Source organism: Eretmochelys imbricata, chromosome 6, assembly GCF_965152235.1.
Source record: "Eretmochelys imbricata isolate rEreImb1 chromosome 6, rEreImb1.hap1, whole genome shotgun sequence".
NCBI classification, from domain to species: Eukaryota; Metazoa; Chordata; order Testudines; family Cheloniidae; genus Eretmochelys; species Eretmochelys imbricata.
This window is the reverse complement of record NC_135577.1, coordinates 100898743-100917064: the sequence shown is the minus strand read 5'-3', so window position 1 is coordinate 100917064 and position 18322 is coordinate 100898743. Positions and strand designations below refer to the sequence as shown.

Here is an 18322-nt window from a genome sequence, read left to right as displayed (position 1 = left end):
CCCTATGAATTGTTCTTTAAAGCATTAGAGATAATGCATACATTTTATACAGTAGCCCCAGCATTATCTTTAAAACTGGACTTTCCTGCTTCACAGCAATTACTTACGTGTGGTGGGTTCCAAAGGCAATATCCAGCTTAGCCTAGAACAATGAAAATTAGGTAATTATTTCATTAAAAAAAACCAACATCCTAATACAATCAAAAAGAGAGAAGGTTGCAGCTTGCATTTTGCTTCAATTACTGCTCTCTAGTGGAGAAATCACCAAATTACAACACAGCCACTTTTACCCCAAGCACCTGTAGATGCAATCTCCAATTGCTAAAAGTGAATAATCTTTACATATTACACCATTCACCATTATTGTGACTGAGACATTAGGCCAAAGTTCTTTTGGTATTGTAAGAGCAGTGTTTCCAAAGACACTCAAAGCCTTCTGGGGTGTGACAGCTCTGTTGCAGGCAGTTAAAATTAAAGTTTATTTGATGTGGGAGAGAGGAGCAAGACATACAAGAAACTACAGATGAAAGGCAATTCTGTATTTCTACACTGTTTATTTACACTGCCCAGGGAGAGAGAAGCAATCCCTCAGACCACTCCAGACCGCTATTTTGGGAGTACAATATTTTAATTTGTTAATCACCGGCATCTAGTAGTTGCAACACCAAAAGTCACACCTAATTTACATATTCAAATACATAACCATGTCTTTAGGAGGAGGTTTTGTTTTGTTTTTTTAAAGAAATGGCTCTCTTATTTCAGTAATAGGTTGAATATAAAGCATGCTTACTGTGGAGCCCATAAAACTTGTAGGATTTATGTTCAGGTACTGAATGACATTATATACAAACAAATCCTCTACCATACATAATACACTACTAGGAAAACAGTGTGAAGACAAATGGAATTTTCATAAACACCATTTGCCCTACAATATTATGATCTATGCTAGCATAGTCCTTTGTACTATGGTATTCCAGCAGAGGTTACGATATTGTCTTGTCAAAAGAAGGATGAGTTAAGAGTGAATTACCTGGCAAAGGCGAACATTTTCATATGGGTGTGCCTGGGCATGCAGTTCAGCCTTGGATTCTCGCTTTTCACCATGTACTATTAATAATGGTTTTTTCCTTAAAACAAAATTAAAAAGTGATGATTTTAATAAAAACTTTATCAGGTGGGTTAGCAGGTTACCCAGAGGCAGCAATTTACCGTAGCTGCTCTTTCATGTAGCTACAATTTCTGGTTCCCAACTCCCAAACTCTAGCAAAGAAAGGGAGGTATAATTTGCACTGCCAATCAATAACACCAAGGAATTAAAGAAGTGATTAGGATATAAGCTTCTGAGAAAGAAGTGCTACAAACTCAGTTGGAAGAGAAGCGGGAGCGATTTAGAGACCATAAGGGAAACTGTCTCAGAAGGCAGGCTTCCAGCATTGTTGTAGCTGTGCTGGTCCCAGGATATGAGAGAGACAAGGTGGGTGAAGTAATATCTTCTACTGGACCAACAACTGTTGGTGAAAGTGACAAGCTTTTGAACTACACAGAGCTCTGGGTGACCTGAAGAAGCACTTGATGAAAGAGACAAGCTACATGGATGTCTTCTTCAGGTCACCCAGAACTCTCTATCTCAAAAGCTTGTCTCTTTCACTAACAGAACTTGGTCCAATAAAATATATTGTCCACTTTTGTCTCTAAGAAGAAAGCAGCAGATAAAATCCCCTTGGAAGATCTTAGATTCAGAAGCATTGAGAAAGGCTCCCTTAGGTAGTGATCTGCATAGCACTCCTGCTCAAAGTTCACCACAGCATTTTGACAGTCATATTCACTCCCTAATGCTCCACTCCATTGCATTTCTAGTGTGATGGAAACAGCAAAGTGACATTTAGGAGAATGATGTACACATTTTGTTTAGAAGCCTACAGCACGCAAAGATAAGGATGGAGTGGAGTGACAGGGAGATATTAACAATAATTGGTATTGTGATAGCACCCAGAGGTCTATCATTCAAGGTGCTATGCAAACATACTCACTGCCTCAAATGACGACCAGTCTGAAAAGACACGAAACGAAGGAAGGGGGAGTGAAAAAACAACATACCAACAAAATAGTCCATAGAGCAACAGGTATTTTTTTTGTTAATTCCTCCCGTTAACACACACACGGGGTCTAAGAAGGAAGAAAACAATAAGCCTGGTTCAAGTCCCCCCTCTGCCTAAGGATCAGCTACTTCTCAGGTGAGTGGTCTAACCACTGAACTAGGATATATTCTGATACTGGGCTTCCTCAATCTGTCCTGTTGAAGCTTCATTGTTAAAGAGTCATTGGAACAGGAGGACTAGCTCGTGGGTCTCCCACATCCTGAGTGAGTGCTCTAACCACCAGGCTACAGAGTCACTCCTGCTTGCTCTCTCTCGCCCAAATGACTAATTATTCATCCAAAGTGGAACAGCTTCAAACAGGAGAGAGCCAGGGAGCCCCACATCAGAATAAAACAGCAGTTAGGGCACTCTCCTGAGAGGTGGCAAATTCCTGTTCAAATCCCTTCTCCCCTTCAGGCCAAGGGAAAACTTGAACTCTGGGTCTCCCACAACCCAGGTGAGTACCCTCACCACTGGTCTAAAAGTTGTAAGGGAAGGAAGGAGTTTCTCCCCCTCCCGGCTTCTTCCAAAAAACAGCACAGGAGCCTAACTCCAGGAAAGAGTCTCAGTTGAGAATGACAGAGATATTTACCTCCCTGCAGCCCGGACTTAGATGCCTATACCTCCATGAGATAGGTGGGGCTTAGCACACACCCTCCTGTTGGCATCTCCCATTGGCTAGCTTAGCAGCTCCTTGCCTAGCATAGCCTTGCCTAGCTGGGTTTTGTCAATTGTAGTCTAAGGTGCCTCTCTCCCCATTTATTCTGTAGAGAGCACAGATGCAAAACTCAGGGTTTGTGAATCAGTGATTTTATAGGTGCCAAAATGTTGGGTGCTAAGACACTCAGCATTCAACACTTAATTCCTTTTGTATATCCAGGCCATACAGTTTTAGGGCTTAAAGCTATTCATTTATTTGAGCCTGCCTGTTAGTACGCTTCTCCCTGCTAGTTTGTATTTTTTAATCTTTTTACCAGCCACAGAAGTACCTTGTTGTTTTCTTCCTACTTAGACCCTTTGTGTGTGTGTGTTAGTTAAAGGGAGGAATTAAAAAATGTGCCTATTGCCACACAGACTATTCTGCTTGTATGTTGTTTTTCACTTCCCCTTCCTTTGTTTCTGGTCTTTTCAGACTGCTCATCATTTGGGGCAGCAACTATGTTTGCACAGCACCCACAGAATGATTGGACTCTGACCCCTGGGTACTATCACAATCCCAAATATTATTATCTCCCCGCCACGCCACTCCACTCTATCCACAAGTGTGCTGTAAGCGTGACCAGAGTCCTCCTACCAGATCAGGCCCTGCATGTGACTTTGGTGTTCGAATGCCTATCTTACCCTGGTTTGTGAATTGTTGTAGGGCTTGCAACACTGTATGGAATGTGTGTGACCATTTATAATATTACTAATACCAGTATTATAAAATTGCCATGAATCTTATACAAGATATGCCATGTAAGGGATCAGTAGAAAAGTTAGGATTTGCCAAGTGTGATAATCTTGTTTATATATTTGTATCGTCTTTCTATTGTGTGTTATAAATGTGCAATATATCTGTATCTCAAACCTGTGCCATTTTTCTGGGTCACATGCCCAGACAGTTTGACATCAGCACCATCTAGCCAGTTGGATGGGCCATGAAGGGCAATCAGCTATACAATGAACCCATTAAGAGAAGCCAGGGGTTTCTTATGAGTCAGCAGGACATGTAGAGACATGCTGGTGACCAGGGGACTCCCACATGCTGTAAATTTGTGTTTGGGACAAAGTAAGTACAAGCGACATAGCAAAGGATATAAAAAGGAAATTGCATCTTCTCCATTTAGTCTTCAATCCTGCTTCTCACCTTGGTAATTTCTCTACAGACTGAAGCATTGAACAAAGGAAAGGACTGACAGACCCATCCAAACTTTGCATGCATTCCAGAGGGATTCTACAAGCCAGAAAACTCACAAATGCTGCTAAGAACCTGATATATGGATTCTGAAGTCTTACGTATGTATCTGACCATTTTGATGATTTAACAACTCTCTTCTTTTATTTTATAATAAACCTTTCATTTTAGATACTAAAAGATTGGCTGGCAATGTGGTATTCTGGGTAAGATCCAAACTAATATTGATCCGGTAATGTGGCTGGCCCTTTGGGGATCAGAAGAACATTTTATACAGTGAGCAGAGTTTTTAAATAACGCCTCATTTTACTGGACCTATGTGCTGACTGGGAGCCAGAGAACTGGAATAAATGGGGCTGCGTGATTTCTTTTTTTCAGATTCTGGATAACCAGTGTGGAAGATCAGAAGCACAGTTCGTGACTAGTTGGTGAGTCCAACTTCAGTGTTAACCTCCAGTTTTGGGAGAATCTGCTCTCTTTTTTGCAGCCTGCCCTGTCCTTGACATTTTTAGTGCTGGCTAACCTAGGCACCAGCGGTCAGCAGACTTACACAGAAGATAGGCTCCCAAACACTTAGGGTGAGGCAGCAGTGTGCATGCTCAGAGGCAGAAACACAGGCACCTAGAAAACTTTTACAGCAAAAACTTAGGTGCCACATGAGTTCAGCAGAGTTTTGTGCACTGCAGTGAAGCTGAAACTGGGACTTAAGCACCTAAACCAGGGACCTAGCCACTTAACTCTTTTTGTGCATCCAGGCCTAAGTAATTTTCATGCACACACACAAAAAATCATTATGATTTAACACAGAATTCTAAAATATCCTGAAAAAGTCATACCTGAATTCCTGTGGATACTGTCTTATGAGCCATTCCACATCTATACAATAGTTAAACTTACAATGGAGAGAAAAGGAAAGGCCAGTTAAAAAAAGGGCAAAGACTTCACTAAGGCAGCAACTACAGGGAGAAATATTTTGCACTGAAAATTACTGGTGTGTACAGCAGTACTTATTATGTTTTAGAGTACATTTCAAGTAGGGCTGGCAAACTATTAAAAATAGCAACTAATCATGAGATTAATCACACTTAATAATAGAATACCAATTTACATTTATTATAAATATTTTGGATGTTTTTCTACATTTTCAAATATATTTATTTCAGTTAGAACACAGAATACAAAAAGTGTACAGTGCTCACTTTATATTATTTTTCATTACACTGCTGTGGGGAAAGACTCCAGCAGCAGAGAGGCAGCTAGATACTACACTGATAAAAACAGGCTCATGGGAGTCACTGCTTGGAAGCATAGAGCGCAGTGTAGGGTACATACACAAAAGATCCAGCGTGTCCGTACTCTACTCACCAAGGCTGTACTTCCCCAATCTACACTGCTATTGATATCCATGCTAGCTGGGCATGCAGTGTTTGTACTCTAAATGCCACTGAAAGTGAAAACATAGCCTAAGATGAAGTTTTTTAGGATTAGCCTGAATTTTGAACAGAAGAGAGAATATTTCACTCAGACATAAAATGTCTCCTTCAGAAAGTGTGGCTTTTTAAGTATTTTCCCACTGTTCCAGTTATATTTAAATGGGAAGGGCTAGATTCTGATATTAGTTACACTGGATGAGTCTAGAGTAGCAGCCTTGAGGTCAATGGAATTATATCAGCATAAACCATTGAAAGTGAGTTCAAAATTTGAAAGGGAAAAAAACAAAACAAAACAGCAAGACATAAAACTCACCTGAGCAGAAGATACAAGAGTCCCAAAGAGAGGAGACAAAATATCTATTAAAAAACAACACACTATTAACCACATCTTTATTAGTAAAATACTCATATACACTTTAGATCTTGTAACAATTTGTTAATTACTATTGCACATGGTCCTAGTAAAATGATAGGGAGACTTCCTCATCTAGATTGCTGGCTTAAATGCAGTCCAGACAAGCAGCATCAGCAACTGTTTGTGAAATAATCTGGGGTGACAGACCAGTTCATTGATTGTCTGTCTACCAAAAAAATAGCAAACTTGTTAGCAGAGAATGGAAGAATATAGTGAGCAATGGAGAATGAGCTACCCTGTCACCTCTGAAAGTAGGCCCTCCAAAACAGATTTGAAGAACATCGGCAAGGTAACGTGAAGATATTTGTACTGATACTGTCCATACTATGCTTGTGCTGGACACGAAGGACTTGAGTCTCCTGACAACAATTCAGCATTTTCCCACTTTTTTTTTTTTTTTTTTGGGTGGGGGGGGGGAGGGGAAGGAGGAGGAGAAGCAAATGCAGCTAGAGCACAGAGACAGCCTCTGATCCTGCAACTGGATTCATAGAGGTCAACTCCTACTGAAGTCAATGAGGCCACACAAGAGTCTTATTGCAGGCCCAAGACAGAAGCTTCATATTCTTTGTGTACTAGAATTTATAATAGATTGCTCACAGATAATGCAATGTGTGAAGCACTAAAAGATTTACTTCAAAATATAATCACATGCATGCTTTCCCAAAATATTATCAGATGAAATATTTTAAGACTCTTCCCACAAAACCTGGTTTTGCAGATTAAATGCACAAAAACTATCACCTAGTTCAGGGCTCAATCAAGCAAGATGCAGAGCACTTCTGAGAAAAGATGAAACCCCTCAAGTCCCACTGAAGTCAAAGATGTGAGAATTCTCAGCATCTTGATTTACTCCTTTAAAATCTCATGGTATGGATCCGTCAGACAACACATCAGCACTTTGGGCATACAACACTGGTGAGAATATTGGCTAAAGAATCAACCACACCCTGAGGCATGACTCTCATCACTTAATTTCATTGTACACAAGTACAGGGCTACAAATATGTACACTCATATTGGTACAAGCACTTCCATTTTGCTGAAGGTCAGCCCACAACTCTCATACTGAAATAAATGCACACTATGACTATTTAATTAAATGTACACAGACTGTTAGTGTAACATTGCTGCTGAAGTTCAAGATGTACAACATATGTATTAAGAAATATGAAGTTATTTTTTGCACATCAGCCATAACTGGCCTATTTATCTGGTGTGTCATCTTTGAAGTGTCAATACTCCACACAGAAGGAGTTATTCAACTTTGGGTTACACCCAGATCTCCAGTCATTTCTAGGACTGCAGATCCAAGAGCTTTAAAAGTTCAGCAATAAGAGCATTCACAGTGGTATAAGGCAATTGCCAATTTTGAGGGGTAGGTAATTCAGCACCTGGGAAATGCACTTTATTCCAGGGAGCCTCCAATGGTGGGACTCCTAGAAGATCCTAATAATGAATTCAAATCCTTCTCCCTCAGCAGAACCCCAGAAGGAAGCAATGCAAGCACCATGCAACCTCTCTCAGGTAGATGCATTCCAAGGGTGCACTCTAACCCAGAGGCTGTATTGGGATACCCAAAGGGTTATGGCCATAAAACACAGCTTATACCATCCATATATTACATATTTCCAAAAGAGGGACTATAACTGAATTTCACGACTTGTGTGTTAAGAAAGTCAAGCTACATTACAGTAATGCTTACACATACTTACAACACACATATACAAGAACGCTTTCTTTAATGCTCCCGTTCTACTTGAAACACTGTTTCTGTAGGAATTAAACACTCACCTTTTATGTGAAGGGCTCCAGAGTTGTACTTAGACTTAATACCTTTGACTTTAGTGACAAAGAATCTGAAAGGATTCCCTCCATTCAACAAATCCCAAGTGTCCTGGCCTTCACTTGCTACCTTATAATGTTTTTCTGGCTTTTGGCTCACTGGGAGCTCATTATCTTCACATCTATGTGAAGGCTGCTTTTTAGGTGCACTGAATTTCTCCTCTTTGACTGCTTCCTTTTGTGCATGCTTCGGCTGACCTTCAGATTCAGGTTCCTCATCACTACTTGAAAGGCACCAGCCTAAACCTTCTTGGGAAGTTCTCTGGATTTTTGCTGGTGAAATCTCTGTAGAAAAACTTTTATCACTGAATTTCACAGGGGAGGCTTTTCTCTTTTGACCAACTTTTCTGGCCTCTGAACATGGGTACTGTGATCCACTAGTTTTGCCATGTCCACTGAGAGACAAAGAAGATGTAGATGGCTTCTCAGCATCATCATTTTCTTCTGTACTTTCATCACTGCTGGATACCGTCCATCTCCCATGCTCACTTTCTTGAGACATGTTTCTGAAAAAAACACCCACAAAAGCTGTGCTTTATGCCTACTGTACTTCTCACAAGGGCATTTTCCTTGCCAGAGCTTATTTACTCATTAACCATCCTGAGCTTTTACCTTGCCTTTGAGATTTTCTTATTTAAGGGGTCATCCAGAGAGCTTCTCACTTAGAAATCCTCCAAATATGCAAGATTTAGGTTCCGTCTACATGTAAACTGCTACTGTGGAGTCACTCACTACAGCGACAGGAGGGGTTCTCCAATCACTGTAGTTAATCCACCTGCCCAAGAGGCAATAGCTAGGTCTACAGAAAACAGAATATATAGAATTCTTCAGTTGACCTAGTGCTGTCTGCACTGGGGATTAGATTGGTTTAACTACATAGCTCAGGGGGTGTGGATTTTTCACACCCCTGAACAATGTAGATGGTTTGACCTAACTTTTAAGGCCAGAGCGATCCTAAAATCAAGATTTTAAGCCTGGGAGACAGACTACAACACCTACTGTAGGGGTTCTCAAAATGGGGGGTGGGACCCCCAGGGGGTTATGAGGTTATTACATGGGGGGGGGCCACAGGCTGTCAGCCTCCACCCCAAACCCCGCTTTGCCTCCAGCATTTAAAATGGTGTTAAATATATTAAAAAGTGTTTTTAATGTATAAGGGCGGGGTTGCATTCAGAGGCTTGCTATGTGAAAGGGGTCACCAGTACAAAAGTTTGAGAACTACTGACCTACTGACTTTTGCAATGGGAGAGCACATCGAAATGACAGGCTACGAACCAATGGGGAAACCACTATTAAAAAAACAAGCTTGGGAAAAGAAAACCTTATTTAAAAGGCTGAAGCAGGAAAAAGGATTGAGGTTCAGGTTAATTACTTTCATAACCAGTTCAGCAACTATCCCTAGTATACTGCACATGTAACAACAGCCAGCAGGAAGCGAAAGGCAACTAGTTTATTAATCCAGGGGTCAAATCAACAAATGAAAGACCTGTGTCAAAAGAAAAACTGTAAGGCTAATAGCCTCTAATCTAGAGCCATGATGCCTATAGGAAATCAGCCATAAACTAATGGCTGGATTGAGATAGCTGGCACTTATTTGTAAAGAGAGAGAAAAAGGTACAGTACATATACGTTGTATCTATTAGACCAGTGGTTCTTAACCTGGGGTGCACTCACACCCTGGGGGTGCGAGATGCCCTTTCTGGGGTGCGAGACATGCCAGATTTTTTAAGAAAGTAAATCATCAAAAACACAAATTAAGCACAGACATGTATGTACAACTACTTTGTTTCATCAAACCTATGTATTTATTATTATACATTTTTTAACGATTACTGTAATATACAAACAAAAATATATCTAGGTTTAAAGAACTGACCTACTTCAATGATTTTTGATAAGGGGTGAGAGAACATATTTTGAGAACCAAAGGGGTGCAGGCTGCAGTAAAGGTGAAGAACTACTGTATTAGACTAAAAGAAAAGGAGTCCTTTTGGCACCTTAGAGACTAACAAATTTATTTGAGCATAAGCTTTCATGAGCGATGAAGTGAGCTGTAGCTCATGAAAGCTTACGCTCAAATGAATCTGTTAGTCCCTAAGGTGCCACAAGTACTCCTTTTCTTTTTGCAGATACAGACTAACACAGCTGCTACTCTAAAACCTGTATTAGACTAGTATCAGGAGTAGCTGTGTTAGTCTGGATCTGTAAAAGCAGCAAAGAGTCCACTGGCACCTAACAGACATACTAGAGCATAAGCTTTCGTGTGCTGAATACCCACTTCATCGGTATCGGTCCATTTATGAATTAGCTCTCATTTTGCAAAGACTTGTACACATATTTAACTCAGTAGAACTATTAGTATGTAAAGTTAAGCACGTATATGGGTTAGGGTCTTAGGGTTTGTCTACACATGGAGTTATTCCAGAACAAGCATCCTGTGTGGACACATTTATTCTGAAATAACAATGCCTTGACCCTGTTTAGTGTAATCCACTTTGAAAATCTCATGTATATATAGACGGTGTCTTTCCAGACCAGCTCCACCTAACGCCTTTTACTCTCTAAAGTCAAATTGTACATTCACCCAACTAGCTGTCACGTGCAGCCAAACAAACCCCTAGATTGAAAGCGCTTCGTGGGGAGAACCCTGCCTTTCTCCAGCACCCAGCTCAACGCGGCCCTGGTCCCGAGGGGAGATACAGCCAACCCACTCGGGACCAGACCCCCCACTCCCAGCGCGACACGGGGAGCCCGCAGGACCATCCGCCGCAGAGGGGCACACGCCGCGGCGCTGAGCCAGACGGCCGGTACCGCCCAGGGCTCCCGCCACCCGCTGGGGCAATGGGTGCTCCAGGGCCGCTGCACCGGGTGGTCCCGAGCTCCTGCCCCTGCAGCAAGGGGCGCACGCAGCCGCATCCCCTGCACCGCCCCCGCTCCCCCGGGCTCAGGGACGCTGCTCACCTGAGCTCCAGCGCTGCCGGCGCCTGAATCGTCCCGCGCAGCGCCAGGTCACTTCCCGTTCCGGAGCGGGCTCCCTCCGGGTCCTATCAGCCGTCTGGTACGCCTGGGTCCCTTACGGAGAGGGGGCGGGGCCTGGGAAAACCGGGGGCGGGACCATCCCAACCGCCTCAGCCAATGGCAGCTTCCCCTCGCTCCGCACCAATAGCAGGCGGCGTTGTGGTTGCCCCGCGGAAGTCAAGCGAGGCAGGCGGGTTGCGAGAACGGAGAAGGGCAGCGGTGTCATGTGCGCAGCCCCCAGTCGAGCGGGGAGCGGCGGGTCGGGCAGGGAGCGTTACGTGCGGGTAGGTAACGGTCCGGGGCGCCCCGCGGGGGCGCGGGATCCCCCATACTCAGGGGGCCGGGTGCGGGCCCGATTACTTTGTAGGACCCGCGGCTGCGGGGGAGGCGGTCGCGGGGATAGCTGGACTCCCTCAGGTGGACCCAAAAGCGGCCTGACAGTGACCGGGCTCAGGCGGGGAGCGGCCGATTGTTCCCGGGCAGCTCCGTGGGGCTCCAGCGGAGGGGTCGCAGCGTGGGCTGCGGCCGGCCCTCAGTTCCACCGGCGCGTTGTGACGGGGCTCGCCCTTGATCCCTACCCCCCCCCCCCTCCGCTCTGAAACCCCTCGGAGCTAGGCGTGCTGGAAGGCGGCGGAGAGCGGGAGAGGAGCTGGTGCCACCGCCGGGGGGTGGAGAGAAAATTCTGCTTCGCACCCAGCCGCTGGCCGGGGCACCGTCCCCAGTTCAGCAGCCAGTCAGCCGCAGATTTCCTACGCGTCTAAGGCTTTGACGAACCGCCCTGTGTCTCCCAGGGAGCTGGAGCAGCACAATACGCACACCACAGTGTCCTGAATAAATGAATGCACTGAATGCATCCGATGGAGTGAGCTGTAGCTCACGAAAGCTTATGCTCAAATAAATTCGTTAGTCTCTAAGGTGCCACAAGTCCTCCTTTTCTTTTTGCGAATACAGACTAACACGGCTGTTACTCTGACACCTGGATAAATCTAGTAACTCTTCATTTGGCCTTGATGCTGGTTCAGGGCAGGAGTAGTGTTTGCATAATCATTCCTTCAGTGCATTATTAATTACTACTTGAAGTGCTCTGCTAATGAGGATAGCTGCATGACGGTTTGACAGAGTGGGAGAAAAAGGGGTGTAAAATTAATCAAATTAAGAACACAGCCTACATCAAAACTGGCTCAGCCTAACAACCTAATTACATAGGTTTTTTTTTCCTTCTGTATTCTAATTTATTGCAAACCCATGACTACAGCTAATAAAGAATGTAATTGTAAGCCTCTGGTATCAGAATGCTGATGAAATAGGTAAGTTACACCAAGTAACCTGATAATGAAAGGCATGAACAAACAGAAATTTCATTAGCACTTTTTTTCTTAAAGCTGTTAGAGTAACAGGAGCCCTGTGTCTTTTTTTTCTTTGTCCTTTCACATTCCCACCTGGAATTGCTCATAAATATACCCCCCCCCCCAAAAATATTACCAAAATAAAAGTGAAGACCATGTTGTGGTTTGTTATCAGCACTTATGGGAGAAAAATCCCTCATTAGAATTGTTATGATTCAAAATTTGTTATTTATGTTAACCTTCTTCTTAATAGTACATGTGTGGAAAATGCACTGGGTTTTTTCTGAAATGCTAGTTTATCTGAAAAGATTTGCTGCTTCCTGGTCATGAACCATGGCAGTTCCCCAGCAATTTGTTCAGCCCATGGCCTGAATCTGCACTGTGACTTAAGTGGGAGTTAAAGATGCTCAGTACTTTAAAGACAGGTTTCAGAGTAACAGCCGTGTTAGTCTGTATTCGCAAAAAGAAAAGGAGTACAAGGTGCCACAAGTACTTTAAAGAGAAACTCAAGGTTTCATAGGAGCAGGACTTTCGTGTAGGTTGATTTCCAGGAATCTGTTCAAAATGTTAAGCCTGGTCTACATTACAGTTAGGTTGACATAAGCTGTCTTCTATCAACCTAGGTGTGGAAGTGTCTTCACTTAAATTTGGCTCCTGACAATGTAAGTGCCTCTCTATGCTGATTTAGTAACACCAGCTCCCTAGTGGCATAGAATCACACTTGATGTAATTAGGTTGGTGTAGTGTCAGTGCAGACATTATGTTGCCTATGTTGACTGTTAGTGGCCTTCAGGAGCCATCCCACAATGCCCAACATTGACAATACAATAGGTACAAGTACTCCTGGCTGGTGAGGATGTGCACAACTAGCCAAGTGTGTGCACACTCAAGCAATTTAATAATTGTTGTGGCTGTGTGGCAACATAAGTTAGGTCGACACAATTCTGTAGTGTAGACCTGGCCTTAGACTCCCACAAGGCCCTAAATTTTGCCAGATATTTATGCACAGTTAAAATGAAAAGAATATAAACCACATTAATAAGCAGGGCTTTGGAGCTGTGCTCCAACTCCAGGCAAAAACCTGCAGCTTCGCGCTCCAGCTCTGGGCTCTGCTCCAAAGCCCTGCTAATAAGAAAACATTTTTGATGTTGTGAATTAATAACAATTTACTAACTGGAAAAAAAAGTTTCTATATTTAAAGACATCAGACTGAAATTTAGAGTTGTGGGTGGTGTGTGGTTTTTTTTGTTTTTTTTTTTTTAAATGAGCTAAAAGTAGTAGGACTCCACTGGCCGTGAGTCACGTTGTGAAATAAAAGAAAAGGAGTACTTGTGGCACCTTAGAGACTAACCAATTTATTTGAGCATAAGCTTTCGTGAGCTACAGCTCACTTCATCGGATGCATTCAGTGGAAAATACAGCGAGGAGATTTATATACACACAGAACATGAAAAAATGGGTATCATACACACTGTAAGGAGAGTGATCACTTAAGATGAGCTATTACCAGCAGGAAAGCGGGGGTGGGGGGAGAGAAAGAAAACCTTTTGTAGTGATAATCAAGGTGGGCCATTTCCAGCAGTTAACAAGAACGTCTGAGGAACAGTGGGGGGGGGGGGAATAAACATGGGGAAATAGTTTTACTTTGTGTAATGACTCATCCACTCCCAGTCTCTATTCAAGCCTGAGTTAATTGTATCCAGTTTGCAAATTAATTCCAATTCAGCAGTCTCTCGTTGGAGTCTGTTTCTGAAGTCTTTTTGTTGTAATATTGCGACTTTTAGGTCAGAGATCGAGTGACCAGAGAGATTTGAAGTGTTCTCCGGCTGGTTTATGAATGTTATAATTCTTGACATTTGATTTATGTCCATTTATTCTTTTACGTAGCAGCTGTCCAGTTTGACCAATGTACATGGCAGAGGGCCATTAAACCTGTTGTGAGATAAGGCATGCGAAACATTTTCAGACAGCAATGTGATTTTTAAGCTGCAAGTTTTAAATACAATATCTTTTTCCAAATAAGTATTTGTTTTATTTCTCACACACAGTTTTAATAAGTAATAACAGTAACTTCAGGTCAGGTGTACTGTTGTTTCTTAATGGCAATCTATTTACTTTCTTTAGGTTTTTGAAGCTTGTGATGAAGATAAGAAAGGATATTTAAGCAGAGAGGACTTTAAGGTCGCTGTGGTGATGCTATTTGGTTACAAACCATCAAAGGTATAGCTTATTTTTTTTCTCCATCATGTCTTAAAGACTAAATTTATAAGGATATCTCACTATTGAGAACACCGTATGCAAAATAGTCTAGTCTAATAGATCCAGTTCATGAAATTAACAGAAGTGTAGTCTGATTCTTAGAAGTCAGGTGTCAGCTGTATGTGTGTATTTAAAAACAAAAGGCCAAAGCTATTAATCATGTTGGGAACATTATCACTATCCACATTAATTTTGCGAAATCCTACTCTGAGGATGCACGGGTGTACAAGGTAGGTGGGAAAAGAGAGTGTAGTGAGCCCTGCTTAGTTTAAAATGTGATGTGAGATCCAAATGATTGTGCATTAATATACATACAGTCTATTTGCTTATGAGGTTCTTTGAGAAGAAATTACTGTATGTTACAATAAGTAAACACATGTTCTCACAAACTGAGTCACTTACGGCTCCAAGAAGTGCAAAATGTACTTCTTCAACCCTGCCTTTTCTGACATATAAACACAGCAGCGCAGACAGGGTTTTTTTTATTTGTTTTTGTTTTTTTAAGCCTACCAAAACACTACACAACATACAGTTTTTTACCTCAGGAGAGGATGAGAGAGAGAATAAAATACATGTGCAAAATGTTAGTCTTGTCACTTCTTACAGTATTGGAATGCGGTCATATGCTTTGTGGATGGGAATGGAACCTGAACAGACTAGATAGAGCATGTATAAAAGATTATACAATCATGGTCTTGTATGTAATCACTGAAATAAATGTATCTGTGTCCATCGCCATGTTACTATCCAGACACATGTTTACACATGTAGCTGGTTAATCTTACGTAGTGTCCACTTAGTGCACAGTACATTATTTCCTTATTATGTTAATTTCTCAACCAGCTTCTCCCCTCCCCTTCTCCCAGTTTATCAAAGCAATCACTCTTCATGGAGGCCTAAATATGCTGCAAGCTAACTTCAAACCACTTGTCATTCATTTAAGTGCTAAAAAAAAATCCTGAAAAGTTTAGTGTTGTTTTTTCCCCTTATGATCCAATTACTCTGGGGCTTTGCTGAGAAATGCTTAATTTTTGCACACAATTGAAGACCAAACCTTTTCCAGAGATGTACTCATAATACATATTAACTAACAATCTCAGTTTTTTAACTTCTGATAATATCTCTAGTTACAGTTTTTTAAATTTTAATAATATCCGTTTTTAAACCACAAGGTGTCACCAGTAAACTCTTTAGTGGATGATGTACAAAGTAAGGATTGAATTATATAGTATTGTTGCATTATCCTGCCAGGAGATCACTCTTCACAGCTCCTTGCTTTCCTTCACAATGATTTTATCTAGTCTGACAACTTATAGTTTATCAGTGGACATTTGGTATTATATATTTTTATAAAATAATTTTTAAAGATTCTAAACTTATTGCTATTAATATATGCAGTGTAGTCGTAGTCCTGTTGATCCCAGGATATTAGAGAGGTAAGGTGTGTGAGGTAATATCTTTTATTGGGCCAACAATTGTTGGTGAAAGACACTAGCTTTCGAGCCTTAGCTTCGACACTTAACTCTGTGTGGCCCAAAAAACTTCTTTCTCTGAGCAACCGAAGTTGGTCCAATAACAGATATTACCTCACCCACCTTGTCTCTCTACTACTAAAATGACATTTCTAGCAAGATGACCCACCTGAGATAAGTGTCCAGTGATGAATTAAAATGGAGAGAAGTAACACCATTTTTTGTACTGATATTTCTGTTACCTGTATTTTGTCAGTGCTTGTATACCAACACAATAAATTTACTATGTAGGTAGAATATCTCGCAATTAAAAATGTTTTTGAATGCAAAGCATTTTCCCATATGTTTTACCAATTTCAGCAATTGGTTTATATTGTGTAATGAATACTAAAGTATCAGAAATGTGATCGTTCAAATTTCTGAAGGAAGTTATTTGTTACTGGGGAGAAAAGAACTTTCTTTCTGGAAATCTGATTAATTGTTACCCTCCAACCATTTGAGCTGATATAAAATGCTCTGGAAGGATGAGTCTGGTTTTTATTTTTGTTTTTTTATAATCACGCTACTCCAGCTAAGCTGTCATTTTAGTGGCAGCTCGGTGTGCTAAAATGCACGTTTGGGCCTAATGCTCCTCAGAGCAGTGAGGTCACTGCAAAAGCACCAGGATCAATCCATAAGGGAAAGAGAACATCTCAGATAGTTCTGGACTAAATTCTCTTGGCTGCTGCAAATAGCATCATAAATGGGTCTCAGAGGGAGCCTCATCCAACACATTCGTTGGTAGGAGGGATGCTGCAATACAGGGCTTTTGAGGATGGAGGTGGGAGAAACTGGGGTATCCCAGTAAGTTATCTCCCCCTACTTTGCATACCACTCACCCTACATTTTTTATTTAAATCATTCATTCTGCAGTTTCAACACTTTTATTTTGAGAACATTTCTTTGAAATACTCTGTAAGATAGACCGTTGTTGAAACAGGAACTTCCTTTTTTTTTTTTTTTTTTTTTTAAGGGAAATAGCCCCCATCCCAAAAAATGTGAATGCTTAATTTTAAATAGGCCCCATCCCAAAAACATATGACTGCTTAATTTTCCACACATGAATAAGTCCATTTGAGTTCAGTTAAGCATATATTTATTTTTGAAAGATTGGGGACTTAGTTAGAATTGGTGTACTCTTTGGCCTTGTCTACACTACACAGTTTTGTCGATAAAAGTCAGCTTTCATTGACAAAATAGTGGAGGTTTACACGCAACAATGCTCCTCCTGCCGATTTAACTCTCCTGCTACGCTGACAAAATAAAACCACCTCAACGAGAGGTGTAGAGCTTTTTGCAGCAAAGTCAGATCGACGCAGCATCAGTGTAGACACTGTGTTTGCTTATGTCACCATAAATGGCCTCTAAGAGGTGTCCGACAATGCCCATCCTGACCCCTCTGGTCAGGATACTGTTGGAACTCTGCTGCCCTGCAGCCCGGTATACAGGCATCTACCCTTCCCCCTTTAAAGGACTGGACTTTTTGAAATTCCACTTCCTGTTTGCTCGGTGTGCAGACCTCACATTGCATCTTCCCAGCTGACTATGGCGGCTCTACACAGCAAACGCTTGGAGTACAGTGGAATTGTTGGATCTGCTGCATCTGTGTGGAGAAGAGGCTGTACAGTCCCGGCTCCACTCCACCCATAGAACTTCGATACCTACAGGAAGATTTCTTGTGGCATGTTGGAGAGGGCCACGAATGGGACACGCATCAGTGCAAGTTAAGATCAAGGAGCTGAGGCAGACATACCAGAAAATATGGGAGGCAGACGCTCTGGTACTGCACGAAAGATCTGATGCTTCTACAAGAAACTGGACGCCATCCTTAGCAGTGACCCCACTTCCACCACCAAGAGCCACATGGATGCTTTGTGGACGGGGTGGGGGAGGATGGAGACAGTGGCCAGTGGACTGGAAGTAGAGTTGGAGAATGAGGTGGACAGGTGACAGAGTCATCCAGTAGTGTGGCTAGCCAGGACCTCTTCTCTACTCCAGATGGTTCAAGCCAGTCTCAGCACTTCGGCTTTGGCGTGCGTGATGCAGGAGAGGGGAGCTCTGGTAAGTGGTCATTTTGATTTGATACTGCTCAGTTACATGAGGTAGAGCTGTTCTTGGTTTTGTTATTTGCTAGAAGTGGGTTAAGGGATAGAAATGTACAAGACTAGCAGTATTTGTATCTGCTTCCCATTCACATCTGTAGCTACACAGTGGGGACCCTGCTGAAAAAGTTGTTAATGCACACCAAGATTTCACAGGAATCCTTTGGAGAGATCTCTAGGAAACTTTTCTAGAGGTACTTGCCAATCTTCTGCCGAAGGTTCCTTAGCAGAGCTGCCTTTCTCCCCCAATCAGTAATCACTTCTGCAGAGACCAAAGCAGCATAGAGACCTGGTCTGAAGCCACATGCATGCAGGAGATTCATCCTTGCATCCTTGTTTATCCTCTGGAGTGAGATAT

The 18322-nt window shown here is 42.2% G+C and overlaps 2 protein-coding genes across 5 annotated transcripts in view; one reads left to right on the top strand and one right to left on the bottom strand.

Annotated features, from left to right (window-relative positions):
• Positions 1–10801, bottom strand: part of TDP1 (tyrosyl-DNA phosphodiesterase 1) — a 116323-nt gene extending 105522 nt beyond the window's left edge. For all 3 annotated transcript variants that reach the window (XM_077819249.1, XM_077819251.1, XM_077819250.1), the window contains exons 1-6: positions 10690–10801; positions 7678–8234; positions 5785–5828; positions 4875–4930; positions 1034–1130; positions 108–142 (exon numbers count right to left, since the gene is read on the bottom strand). In XM_077819249.1, the coding sequence (XP_077675375.1) occupies positions 108–142; positions 1034–1130; positions 4875–4930; positions 5785–5828; positions 7678–8230 (785 nt within the window). In that variant the 5' untranslated portion in view covers positions 8231–8234; positions 10690–10801. The remainder of the gene's footprint in view (positions 1–107; positions 143–1033; positions 1131–4874; positions 4931–5784; positions 5829–7677; positions 8235–10689) is intronic.
• A 161-nt stretch (positions 10802–10962) lies between these two features.
• EFCAB11 (EF-hand calcium binding domain 11) overlaps positions 10963–18322 on the top strand; it is a 126543-nt gene continuing 119183 nt past the window's right edge. For both annotated transcript variants that reach the window (XM_077820398.1, XM_077820399.1), the window contains exons 1-2: positions 10963–11030; positions 14217–14312. In XM_077820398.1, coding sequence (XP_077676524.1) covers positions 10971–11030; positions 14217–14312 — 156 coding nt within the window. In that variant the 5' untranslated portion in view covers positions 10963–10970. The remainder of the gene's footprint in view (positions 11031–14216; positions 14313–18322) is intronic.